A 13,354-nucleotide genomic window follows, 5' to 3' on the forward strand; every position below is an offset into this window, starting at 1 on the left:
GGGATCAGCTCCAGCCCCTGTGACCCTGTACAGGATAAAGTTTAAGAAAATAAATGGATGGTTATATTTCATCTACATCTGCCTATTCAGTATATAAACAAACATTTAACTATGAAGTGTACAAAAAACAGAATGTATTTTATTTGAATGTTGCAAATACAATCCAAAAATCCACTTATTTCACTGTAAATACATTCAATAAACAGTGCCAGTAAACAACCTCTATGCAAAGGATGAAAGCATAACTCAATTGCAAATAGGAAAGGTTAGCTGCTACATTTCAGAGGTGAGCATGTCAACTGGGAGATAGAAAAGAGGAGCATGGCTCAATTTTGACCCCTGTGGAAACACAAGGAATAGCAAAAGTGGGATGAATGGCATGCGGGTAAAAGTCGCATGAGGTCAGATACAGACACGAATATGAGCTGTCCTTTCGCCTGCACAGCACAAAAACATCATGTCACTGTTTGTGTGCTACATGACTGCAGGTGTTCAGCTGAGGAACGAGTCTGTGATTTTCCAGCAGGACAGACACCATCTGCTGCACAGATTCTCTGGGTTTGTCTGGCTGCAGAAAGTTCTCCGTAACCTTCGGGTCATGCATCACATTGGTCTCAGTAACCGGCTGGTTCACCCAGTTTCCTGGCATCTGACACTGCCCTGATGCAGCCGTCCTCTTTCTCCACAGCATTAACCACGTTGTAGAAATACTTTGCTGTTTGATGATTGTGTCCCAGAGCTTTTAGTCCTTCAATTACATTCTGAAGGGACAAAGAGTGGAGGGGACTCAGGTAAAACAATAGCAGGATGATGTGTTGTTGTTATTTAATATCATACAGTGTGTTACCTTATCAAAGCTGGATTCAAATTTGACGGCATTTTCAGAATCCACAAACACAACCGGAGCAGCAATTGCCTCCTTAAGGCTCTTTCCAAACCAAAGGTGGTTCATGAGCGCCTGGAAGAGAGAGACAGAACAATACATTGCAATCTGCCAGACGGGAAAGTGATGATTATAGAGAAGATTATGGACATGGTAGGGACACTTATGAAGACAGCACTTGCTATGACAACTGTGAGGGGCATTAGTCGGCAGCAATTTATCTTAATGGCACTTAGTGTGATTGCCATGGACACGCACCGAGGCCATCCCAGTCGTGATCATACTCCCACCAGTCGATCCAATCACCAGCGTCTTTGACTGTGACTTGATCACAGTGGGGGCCATGGAGGAGGGAGGTTGTTCCCCTGCGACAAAAAAAAACAACAAAAGCGTTGACTGACAGGACAGACAGCTGCAATTCAGACTCATCAATGTGAGAGGAACAGGAAGAAAATGATTATAAATCTAATCAGACGAGTGACTTTGAATGATGGGAAGGACATCTATTCAACCCTGACATGTGTCTTTACTTTTGTTCAGCATCAGACAATAGTGAACATTAAAGAAAAGGCCACAGTACAATGTGTGCACAGAGAAACAGTGCCAAGTCTAGCCAGATATAATCTGAGGCTTGAGGGACTTTACTTATATTGGTCAAATGTTTATGCACTGTAATTGATTAACATGATTCAATGACATGTGATGTGTGCCTAAGGAGACAAGTAGACTACCATCACTTATCTGAATTAACTCAACTGTAGGAGTTAGGTATGTACAAGCTAAGCTACCAATCCTTAGGCCCATGTACACATTCCATGTCCCACACACAAACTGAAGACAACTGAAAACAGGTCTACAAATAGAAAATAATCTTCAAATAGCACAAGGACAATAACAATGTTTCCAGGGGGAAAATGGTGGACCTCATTGTCGTGATGTTAATAAAACAGTTGTAATATTAAAGGATCCACACTCCTGCTTGGGGTTTCTTCCTGTTACTGTTTGCTCAGATGTCAGACTGGTTTCTGCAAAGCTGACACTATACAAATAAAACTGGAATTATTTACATTTCCTATTATCATAACAGGTCCATCACTATGCACAGCCTTCAGAAATGCAACTAGTTGTTTCAGCATTTGTTCATAAACCTATATATTTTAAAAAAGGTATCTGATGCTAACAGGCAATAGGAAACGTCTGGGTATCAGCAAAGTTAGTACAGTTAATCCTTATTAAAACATCTGTGTCATTTTCCCTCTGATTACACATTTCATAAGGTATTACAACCTGTGCATGAGGAAAAAGTCCTCAGGCAATGATGGGCAGACTGAACACAGCATGTACTGTTAGACATACTGTGTTCCTTCCTGCTCACCAATACACATTTGAATAAATGTATTAAACTATATGCTTCTCTTTTTTTATCTGATAAAAATAAACAGTTCTATGCAAAGTGTTTCAGATGTTTAGATCCTTATCTCCAAGACACCTGATCTGCCCCAAACATTATTTTTACAGCATATGAACAGAGTTATTGAGAATTATCTTCAGAAGGATTTCAACAACCCCCAGAAAACCTCTGCCCTCATCAGCACAATTTCAGGTGGATTTCTGATAAACTCAGTTGGAGAGAACAGACTGGATTTGTCTGCAAAACATGTCTTGGGAATCTGAGCTAAAACAAGAAGAAGCCCTGCACATAACTCATGTTTTTAACATTATATTACAGTCTGAGATATCCATATTTAACTAACAATCATCCATAATAAGGACTTTGGATGGCTGGTTTGTGGACTAAATCCACATCCTGTGTCTTTGGTTTTTAAAACCTTATAATTTGAATTATTGTCTTTTCTGTTTTTTTCTGGGTATTTTTTTTACATGTGGGTGGATGGATGGATGGATGGATGGATGGGTGGATACCTGCTTGACGTGTATTTAGAGAAACTAATTGCTAGAACTGATGCTGAGAGGGTCACTGAACTTTACTTAACACCTGCTAAATACTTGGTATTTCTTGTATTTCATGACTGTGAAATATAAAATATAAAAAGCATCATGTAGCTGTGTTTACCAGGAAAGAGACTCTCCGCTCTCCCACAGAAGTCAGACAGCTCATTGTTGAGAATAATTCCAGTGCTTGAAGAGAAAATCTTGGAGCCAAATCTGTCAAGAAAATACAATACAAACAGGATCTGGTGATACTTGTAAACCACTGCTGTCAGGAAGAAAGAACATAGTGTTAGCAAGGGCGTAGCTTTGCTTTGGACATTGGTGGGGACCTAAAATTCTTACAACTGTCTTGCACTTGTTGTTTGCATGTGTTTTGGCGTTGCCAACCAATGTAGCACATTGTGACAGCAGGGAAATGCAGAGCCAATCACATGGCCATATGTGTTACGGTAGGACCAGAGCCCTTCATATAAACCAATCAGAATCAGAATATCAAGGGCTTTGAGTGATGACAGGAGGATATCTATCAGTAGGACGACAGAAAATAATGGAATTTAACCCTTCCTGCACCCAAAGAGGGGATCGAATTATTGGTGGGGATCATTTATTTAGTAATCGCTGGACATTGGTGGGGACACTTCACCTCCGTCCATGCTAAAACTACGCACGTGTGTGTTAGTATAAATTGATTTTGGTCAGTGACTGGGTTCTCATGCATGGATTTCTTTTCAAACCCTCCTACAAAAACATTTGTTCCTTAATCTCTTAAACCTTTTTAATCTTTTAGCTTCAAAACAACAGACATCAGAATGATTGTAGAGAGAGGCAGAGCTCCTCAGATACTGACATGTGGTTGATGGTGCTGGTGACAGATACAGCAGATCCGTCCTCAGCCAGCACAGACACATGTGTGGTGCCCATGCTGTCCAGATACGGGGTCATGTTGTAATACTGGGCGTCGTGAGTCTTGTCGCTGCTGATCAAACTGCGTATGTGGTTGGCAAAGCTGTCCTTTGTGAATTTCTTTGCCATCTGTGAGAAGTACAGAGAAAACACAGACAGGGAGATTACAAGAAAGATATTAAACCAGAGCTAAATTTGAGAGGGATTTACAGCCTGTTTTCAACCCAGCTCTTGTGTTATTTTTGTGTATCTGCCTCCCAAGCTCTCCTTTATGTTCCAAACATTTTTAGTTATGTCACTGATATTTCAGTGGTGCATCCATCCTCTGAACCCTCATTGTACAGAGTCACATGAGGGCTGGAGCTTATGTTATGTTATGTTATGTTATGTTATGTTATGTTATGTTATGTTATGTTATGTTATGTTATGTTATGTTATGTTATGTTATGTTATGTTATGAAAATAATGATGGACTTTACAGGTATAGGAGGGTGTGGATTTATTTGCTGTACTCACTACTTCTGAGCTGAACTTTGGATCTCTGATGTGTTTCTTTAACCCGTTAGCAAACTTAAAAGCTTCCACGTAGTGATGATAAACCTGTGTCTTTTGTTCGCCTGTCAGAGACGCTGAATTATAGTGGTAACCTAAAAATAAAGGCATTTGACAAAACCGTGTTATTTTAGGTCAAAAGATGTTTGCAGTCACCTTTGTATCATTTGAATGTGTTTTTAAAAGGGAGACTGCACCCAGCAAGCACCTTTCATAATGTTGAGGATGAGGCTGAGGATGATTCCTCCTGCAGGGGGTGGGGGTATGTACATCTGGTAAGCTCCCAAAGGAACGGCCCACGCATCACTCACTGTAACACTGTACTCTGCCAAGTCCTGCAGTGTGAGTGTTCCTCCTGAGCGAAAACAGCCAAACAAATGGTTCTTCTAAACACTACTGAACAAAATGCATCAGAGCGCCATATAATCAGGATGTCTAATGGATCCAGGCAGCTCACACTGGAGACTATGAACGATCGCTGAAGTGCTTTACACACCCAATTGATTTGTTCATTTGTAATTAGATCATTGTGTCGGGCACACATAGAAAAGGGTTGGAAAAGAAAGCATGATGAACCCTGTCTGACAATACCTGCCTCCTGAATGTCACGGATCAAATCCTCTGCTATTTTCCCGGTGTAAAAGGCGTTGGGCCCGTGGTTTGCAATCATCTCCAAAGTGTCTGCTAGTTTCTCAAATTTCACTATATCACCAGTTTTAAGCAAGTTCCCATCCTTATCAGAATATAACTTCCTAAAGGACAAAGACAAAGAGAGGAAGGTGAGTGTTTCAGCGCCTCACATGTGAATCACACGGGCGTCTACTGTACCGTAGTGGCTGGGTCTCATTTGAATCGATGTACGGGATGTATCGACCCTGAACTGGAGGAATGGGGAACCCCTCTCTGGCCAGTTGGATGGTTGGCTGGAAGAGGGCGGCCCATGGCAATTTCCCATACAGCTTGTGTGCAACTTCATAGCCTCGAATTTCACCTGGGATCCCAATCCACTTGCTACCTGGAGGGATGGATGAATAAATGTAAATATACTGGCAAGTACATAGCATATAATTATAATGAAAATTAAAGAACACTTACACTTATATGATGATGTACCTTAACATTTCTGAGGGCACATACACACATTTTAATGGATATAATATTGCATTAAAAATCCTCTCATGTGTATTTACCACCAAAATGTTTTTATTTTTATTATCTGGCTATCTGTGTGTGTGTGTGAGAGAGAGAGAGATTCCACCCACATGAAAAGCCCTGACAAGGATCAGCTGTAAGAAAGCAGAAAAACTTCAATCTTAATCTGTGTCCTCATGTAAAAGTTTGTTACTCCTGCTAAACTAAAAAAACTAAGCCTGCAACCTTTTCTACAAGGTCGTAGTTTTATCATAGACAGAGGGGACATGTTCCAACCAATAATTTGATCCCCCACAGATTCTCATTGGGTGCAGGAAGGGTTAAATTCCGTTCAGTCACAGGCAAATCTAAACCCTTGCTTTTCTACCTAACAGACAGAGCAAGAAAAACAAGAAAGGCTGCTGCTGAAAGAAACAGGAAACAAACAGATGCATTTTAGTGATAAGCTGAGCTCTACCTGCCACCAGTGTGAAGGTCTTGGGACATGACTTCAACAGATCCGGTGTCACATTTTTGGGTACAGTCTCTCTGGAGTTGATGATTGTTACTTTACCTTTAAAAAGATGAGACATCCTCAATTATTCCCAGTTGGACACTGGGTGCTTCATCAGAGCATTTGGCCCAATGAGACTGTGTCTGTTACCAGAGCTGTCCATCACTGTGAATATGGACCCCCCTCCAATGCCCATACTCTGCGGGTTCATGATTGAGGTGCACAGCAGCGTAGCAATGGCGCCATCTACCGCCGAGCCTCCTCTTTGAAGGATGTCCCTATAAAGAAACGTCAGTTTATTTTGCGCTACAGCTGCCGGGTGGAGGATACTTCCCAAGAAATGGCGCTTTAAATGTTTACATAGGTTGCTGTTATGTAAAGCGCGTCGGTTTCCTTATGAATAAATGCTATAAAAATGTCTAATTTTCTTATTTCTCTTACGATTAGGTAAGAACACATGTACAAATACAAGTGTAGCATATAGATCGTGATTATGCAGGCAAAGTTCGCTGATAAAAACAGAATGTGGATAGGATATTGTGCGTCATTGGAAAATCTGCTGCAATTATTATTTTTTTAGTAGCATCCATCAGAAGTGTAAAATGCCACTCACCGTCCAATTTCTGAACATTTCCCGGAATCTGCAGCCACTGCAGCTTTTGAGAAAGTGTCTTCTGGGCACTTGCCCCTGGGCCTCATAAGTACACAAATACACACAATTATAGAAATTACGCACAACAGCATGAGTGCGCAACAAGTGTACACCCTCGCCTTTGACCTCGCCATGGCTTTGGAGTTTTATCTGACCATGATAGGTTATACCCTGTTCAACAACTTTGACTGACTGAAAGAATAACTAAGAAACCGGTTGCTCCATCAGTCTGGCTCCACCTCCATCCCGGTGCGCATGAAAAGGAGGGGGTGAAAAGTTGTAAATGTTTTGGTTTCAACTCCAAACATACTGTAGCCTATACTTGGGTCGGTGCCAAGAGTCTGGCACAGATGTAGGCTCCTCCACTAACAAAGCAAAATAAAAGTAGGGCACAAAACAGTGATACTTGTAACCTTTTAAAACACTGTAACAGTTGTTTACGAAGTTTGCCACTGCTGTCATTAGGATTTACGTGGTTACAGGATTAATGGATACAGTAATTAAGCTATTGACATGAAAGTATTGTAAAACAGATGTAAACAGAGAGTGGGGCAGGCCTTTGCAGTGTGAGAGCTTGGTCTACAGGAGCTGGATGCTTCGAGGAAAAGCTGTGTGCCGTGTTGCTATGCTTTGTCATGAAATATCACCATCAAACCACTGCTCTGTGACTGCTGAGGGTAAAACACATGCAAGCTGCAAAGCATCTTGGGAAATGCTGTCTGCAGCTGTGTCAAACAGTAGTCGATGGGCGAGCCTTTAGACATGCGGAAGAGATCTGAACTCTGTCAAGTCAATGGACTATAAGAGCAAAACCGGAAGTAGGGCAACGTTACCTTCAAAGTAAAACAACTGACCACAGATAATGGATCTCAATTATGGTTTAATCAGCTAATATAATTAACATACAGCAATAAAGACTTACATTTTAGTGGTTGGTTGGATTTTTGGGGTCTGGAGGACCAAATTTTAAGATCCCTTCCTTAGGTCACATTATTACTGTTGGTTAAAGTGGTTACAGACCACCACCACCACCACCACCATCTTTAATAAAGACATCTATTTTATTTTGAAAGGTAGGAACGGAAATGTGTTATGTTCCTGTGTTTGTTTGACGCTGGGTGTCTTCCCTTGGTGGAGCTTGAGTATTTACATCAATATTATCAGAAGCCTATCCGACGCTGCTGTTCTGCACAGACAGCCAGACAGGGAGGCACCGCGTCGGTAGGACAGCTTTCCATTTGTTTTTCTATAATACAGTGCTTGACGGTTCCAGGACTTTTTTAATGTCCATGTTGGAGCTGTTTTCTATTATGTTGGCGAGTGATACCCGTCTACTTTGTGCACTGCAGTGGTGCGCAGCTTCGTCTGGAGAAACACCTGTGCGCCTCTCCTCTCCACCGGCCACAGTCATGAATGTTGAGTAGGTATGGATGCAAAACTGTGCACGAATCAGCCACGTAGCTTTAGATGAGGAAACATGAGCTCGGTTGGTTTGCTAACGGCGTGTTTACTGGGGGTTAGAGAGCGATACATCATCAGTATTATGGCCATCAGTTTGTATGGCATCTTGGCCTTGGTGGCAGGAGCTCCGGGTGGAGAAGAGTGGAGTATGTGGATTAATGGGGAAGGATGTGTGTTTTACATGGATTCTCGGCGGGGTTTGATGGCCAGTCTGTCCTAAAAGCAGCTGGAGTGTGTGTGTTGGAGGGGCTGTGGGGGCGTCTTGATGCTGTCAGACAGGATGTAGGGGAGGATCTGTTGGAGCAGGATTCACCCGACCATTTTTGGTGAGCGCGCATCGTGGAGTTCTGATCACACTTGACGCATTGCACTCCTCGCCGTTTTGGCTGCTGGTCCATTATCATTATATAATCATACTCATGTAATCCAGTCTGTTTTTATACTTAGACAGCATACGCTTACACAGACCACAGCTTCCCTCCCCCCCTGAGGATCCATTTATGCAGCTCCTGCTGAGCAACCTATGAATGCCAATTATAATGTGGGTGGGTTTCGACACTGTTTACGTTTACATAATTCACTGTTGCGTGCGCGCGCGTGTGCACGTGGTGCGCAAAAACATTTTCTTTTAAAACAAAGGAAGCGAATTGTGTTAAATGCAGCAATGTGCCCATGACTCATGGTTTTGTACAGTGCAGTACAGGGATGTGTGTGTGTGTGTGTGTGGAAAGCTGAATTCCAAATTCTGTTAACTATGTGTGTGTGTGTGTGTGTGCACACCAGGCGCAGTCATTTTGAAGTCCACAGTGTGTGGGTGAGTTCCAGCAGGTGTGCTTTTACATGCAGTGGATACAGGATGGGAATTTGCTGTCAAACACTGAAAGACAGTGTTTTTCACCGATGCCTGTATCGAATAAACACATAACAGTAAAAACATCAGGTGCCACAGCATCTTCCTAACATCAGGTACAACATCTTCTTCTCTTCTCATCCCCACCTCTCTCTCTCTCCTTCTCTTTGTGTTTTCAGAGAACAGATAACCCTAAGGCGCAGTGTCTGTCTGCATTTGTCTGAAAGAACAAGAGAGGGAGCAACACAAATACCGCACAGCCAGACATCATGCAAGGAGAGACCTTCCCTTGTTGCAGAGTGCTGAAATGTTAGGACTGAAGAGCGAGTGTGTCACATCAAATCAGCAGACTGTTTACGTCGGCGGGGTGATAACAGTTGCTTGACATTAGACTCACTAACACCCTGCGTGTGGTTTAAGGCCCCTTCCAGTCACAGTCAAGAACAGACACGTTAGCCGATCCTTCATCAGCACTTTGTTTTTCCGTCAGATTCAGCAGTCCAGAGACGACCTGAAAATGGAGTGGTCACTGGAGAGTGTGAGAGAGATGGTGGCTGGGGGGATGCAGTCCATACGAGAGTGTGAAATCTGTGCTTTTGCCATAGCCATGTGTGTGCTGCTGCTCTTCATGTGGTATTGTTACAGGGTGGGCCGGGAACATGGCTCCAGTCCTCTACGTGGGAGGTATCTGGCAGGAACAAGCCGAATTGGAGGGGTGGTGGGGGGGTTCATGAGTTCAGACTGTCGTGGCAGAGGGAAAGGGAAGCATGGATCCTTGTTGGAAGAGCAGAATGGCTTCGCTTTCTGCCAGTCATCAGAGTGCTTCCGCTGTACCAGCGCTGGAGAGAGTCTGAACCAGAGGCTCTATCACAGTCTGCAGGAATACGCCAAGCGCTATACCTGGTCAGGTATGGGGAGGGTGCACAAAGGAGTCCGTGACCAGGGCCGATACCTTAACAGCCGACCCACCATCCAGCGGCCAGAGGTCTTCTTCCTTCCCGACCTGCCGTCAGCCCCTTTCTTCTCCAGAGAAGTGCAGAGACATGACGTAGAGCTGCTTGAGCAGAGCTTCCCCGCCCTTCTGGCTGAGTTTGAGAGCATCTACCACCAACCTCCAGCCCGTAGTGGCTCCTCCCTCCCACCAGGGTGGAAAGCTAACAGCACTCCTCGTGGGCAGTGGTGGACCTACTACTTGGTCAACCAAGGCACCCCTCTGGTTCTTAATGTCAGGAGATGTCCCCGGGCATGGAGGGTGCTGGGCCAGCTGCGCACCTTCATTGCCAACAACGTATTTGGGAATGCCTGCTTCTCTGTGCTGACGCCTGGAGCGCTCATCACTGAGCATTACGGCCCAACAAATGTCAGGCTGCGCTGCCACCTGGGTAAGATGAGCTTAGTGAACTGAAACTGATGAGGCTCAGTGTGTGGTAAACTCAACAAAACAGCAGATGATTTCAGCATTAAACACAGAGAGGAGGAGCAACACACTGAATCAGATGCTTAATTCTCTTGAGGCACAGAGATGCATGATTGTGTTCTAAAGGTTTTATTGTTTTCAGAGCACCTGAGCTTTGATTCTTTTTTCAGTTAGCACTAATAAGTAATATTTATTTTTATGTTAACATCTTTTAAAACTGCATGCACTAATACATATTAACTGTCCATATAATGAGATGTGGATCCTGGACTCTAAAATCCTATAATAACACATGGATGAACCTTTTCTCTGGTAGGTCTCAGAGTGCCCCCTTCCTGTGAACTTGTAGTTGGTGGAGAGCCTCAGTGCTGGTCTGAGGGCAGCTGTCTGCTTTTCGACGACTCCTTCCTCCACAGGGCTTTCCATGAGGGTAAGAAGGGATTAAAACTGAACCTTTTTCTTGCACTCTGTCATTTATTTCTTCGTGGTAAGTGGATTGACCTAAAAATGGTATAATCTAATCGCTGGAGAAATTTAGAAAACCTTTTTTAATGTGGCTTTGACATGGCTGTCAAAGCCACATTTGTTCAAGAAGGTGACAGAATGGGGTTCTTGATTTTGAGTTATTTATTTATTTATCTATCTATTTATCTATTTGCTTCGTTTGTGTAGGCAGCGGAGAAGATGGACCCAGGGTGGTGTTCATGGTGGACCTGTGGCACCCCAATGTGGCCGCTGCTGAGAGACAAGCTTTGGACTACATTTTTACTCCGGGCCGCTTGGAAGACAAGGAAGGAAAATAGAGGAGTGAGTGAGAAATGATGACTACAAAAAGGGGAACAGATGGCCTTTTAGGGAAGAGTCTGTAGGATTGGGGAGCAACTCTTTTTTTCTGCCACCAGACCAGCTCTCACATACACTGTGTATATATTCTACAGCTTTCACAGTATTGCTCATAACTCTTCTTAGAAAATGACCAAACATTGGGCCTCTTTTAGCAATCTCATTTTTTCTGCCTGAACTGATTAAAATACAGCTTATACTTTACAAAAACATACGCTTATTTTTTTAACCCTAAACTTAGCAGGTGTCCACGCAGCCATTTTATTTGATTAAGTACTGATAAAATGGTCGCCACATTTCAGTATGTGAGTCATTGATAGTTTTCTTACATGAAGATACATGATGTTACTCACACGTCCATATCAAACTTTAGGCCCAGTTTTGAAGCAGGGTTATTAATATATGTGCAGCTCCTGTCATATCATATATTATATCATACCAGGGCTGTCACAGTATTCACTACACTTGTCATGGCCCTTTTGTTAAATAAATCAGTAGTTTTTGACTCAAGTAGTAGAAGTTGAATCTTTGGCTCTGTCTGGTGTTTGATGCTGGTTAATAGAAATACAGAAAATGTTGTCCAATCCTTTGCCATGTTAACATTAAGCTTTAAAAATACAACTAAGCCACTGCGACTCTGACTAACATATGACCTAAGACCTTATTTCATGTGTCAATCTAACAAAATAGTAACCAGCCAGAGTTAAGGTGCAATACCACAGCACAGGACAAAGAGAAAGCATAAAGTGTGTGTTTTTAACAGTATTTCTTTTTAAATGTTATGAATATTGTCAATAATCATATATTGGGACACCTGCATTAATGCATCACATCATGGACACATATAACCTCTTCTCTTGGCTATATATGTGTCAGAATCTTTGACTCAAAAAAGGCACATTATAACACACAAGGGCTAAAACAATTTGGAACGTCAACTTTTTATATGACTCATTATGACCCGCCACACTTATAATCTTGATTGAAACCGATACATAATCATCTACAGGTTTGCACAAAAAGTAGGACAGACATGAGACTGTTTACATCTGTACACTCTCCCTCTGGCGGAATGTTGACATAGTGTCAGTGATTGTATGTTCATTATGATTTGTATAAACCACAGCATAATTAATGATCAAGTTAAGGAATTATTGTCCCGGTGTGTATTAGCCGAGATAAAGCCCCAATGATCTAAACTGGTAACTGTTACAGACATACAGTGTTATAACAGTGAAAGGTCCTTTGCTTATCAATATTAGGGGCAAACAAATGAATCCATATGTGGTTTGGTAATTGAGGTCCAATGTCGATCATGACATGAATGTTTACAGACAAAAAACTAATGTCTCTGTCATGGCGCCCGCCACCGTGTTCGTTTAATGTGCTCCCCTTTGAAAATCAGTCCTGCTTTCACGAGACATGGTTAGACAAGCACACTTGTAGGTCACATGGTGTGAGCTGGCCTGTGCTGCTGTAACACTGGAGAGGAAGTGTTGGGGTTTTTTTGTAAATTTAATAAACCCTCGTAACTGGGTCATGTTTGATATCAGGTTTGTATTTCTGTAAATATCAAAAGAAACGGAAGGAATGGTCTGAGATGTTCGAAACGATTGTTTCCAGTGCTTTAACTATTGTGTTGTCTTGATTTAAAGCTAACGTGGTTGCATTTTCATTCTCCATTCCAAAACCATGCCATCATTTTTGATAGATTGAATTTGTATATTCTGTAAAATGTTTATGAAGTATGATCTCTGTTGTTCTGTGATGATTTTTTTATTATTATTGATTTGAATCACTGTACTTTATAGCCACAATCCTTACTACATCTTCCACAGCTCGCCATGGATATATTTGTGAAAGTGAAAACGACTCTTCAGCTGCTTTACTAGTCCATTACAATTCAAGATACCCATTAATACAGTTCTAATGTTTACAAAGGTCTGATCATTTGAGAGCTGTTTACATTGGGTGACACTCACATTGAGCTGTCCATGATGAGGTTTAAAATCAGGAGTGCTGTTAATCCATCTTAGAGTATTAAAAGCGTCATTCCCAAAAGCATTTGCTTTGCATATGATGGGGCAACCATTTAGTTTACATTTGGATCAAGGATTTGTCCTTTAACACGTTCTTGTGTGGATTTTGAACAGTATTTCTGTACATTTAATAAATGGTCTTATTTAACCTGCTGG

General features: G+C 42.2%; 2 protein-coding genes across 4 annotated transcripts; one reads left to right on the top strand and one right to left on the bottom strand.

Moving 5' to 3' along the window:
- Positions 1–214: 214 nt before the first annotated feature.
- ggt5a (gamma-glutamyltransferase 5a) lies at positions 215–6,722 on the bottom strand. Its single transcript, XM_028414095.1, has 12 exons — positions 6,550–6,722; positions 6,087–6,214; positions 5,901–5,996; positions 5,120–5,306; positions 4,883–5,043; positions 4,500–4,646; positions 4,256–4,386; positions 3,684–3,868; positions 2,958–3,049; positions 1,142–1,248; positions 848–958; positions 215–761 (listed from the first exon to the last, which is right to left on the bottom strand). The coding sequence occupies exons 1-12, from the start codon at positions 6,720–6,722 to the stop codon at positions 615–617; spliced, it is 1,665 nt and encodes a 554-aa protein (XP_028269896.1). The 3' UTR covers positions 215–614.
- Positions 6,723–7,694: 972 nt separating this feature from the next.
- Positions 7,695–13,346, top strand: asphd2 (aspartate beta-hydroxylase domain containing 2). Of its 3 annotated transcripts, none has more exons than XM_028415165.1 (5): positions 7,701–7,809; positions 7,938–8,012; positions 9,079–10,281; positions 10,633–10,746; positions 10,989–13,346. In XM_028415165.1, exons 3-5 carry the CDS (start codon positions 9,417–9,419, stop codon positions 11,117–11,119), a joined length of 1,110 nt encoding a protein of 369 aa, XP_028270966.1. In that variant the 5' UTR covers positions 7,701–7,809; positions 7,938–8,012; positions 9,079–9,416; the 3' UTR covers positions 11,120–13,346. The 3 variants fall into 3 exon arrangements, with proteins under 3 accessions (XP_028270968.1, XP_028270966.1, XP_028270967.1); XM_028415166.1 differs by having other exon boundaries at positions 7,938–8,008; XM_028415167.1 differs by lacking the exon at positions 7,938–8,012 and having other exon boundaries at positions 7,695–7,809.
- The last annotated feature ends 8 nt before the right edge of the window (positions 13,347–13,354 follow it).

This window comes from Parambassis ranga, chromosome 9 (genome assembly GCF_900634625.1).
Source record: "Parambassis ranga chromosome 9, fParRan2.1, whole genome shotgun sequence".
NCBI classification, from domain to species: Eukaryota; Metazoa; Chordata; class Actinopteri; family Ambassidae; genus Parambassis; species Parambassis ranga.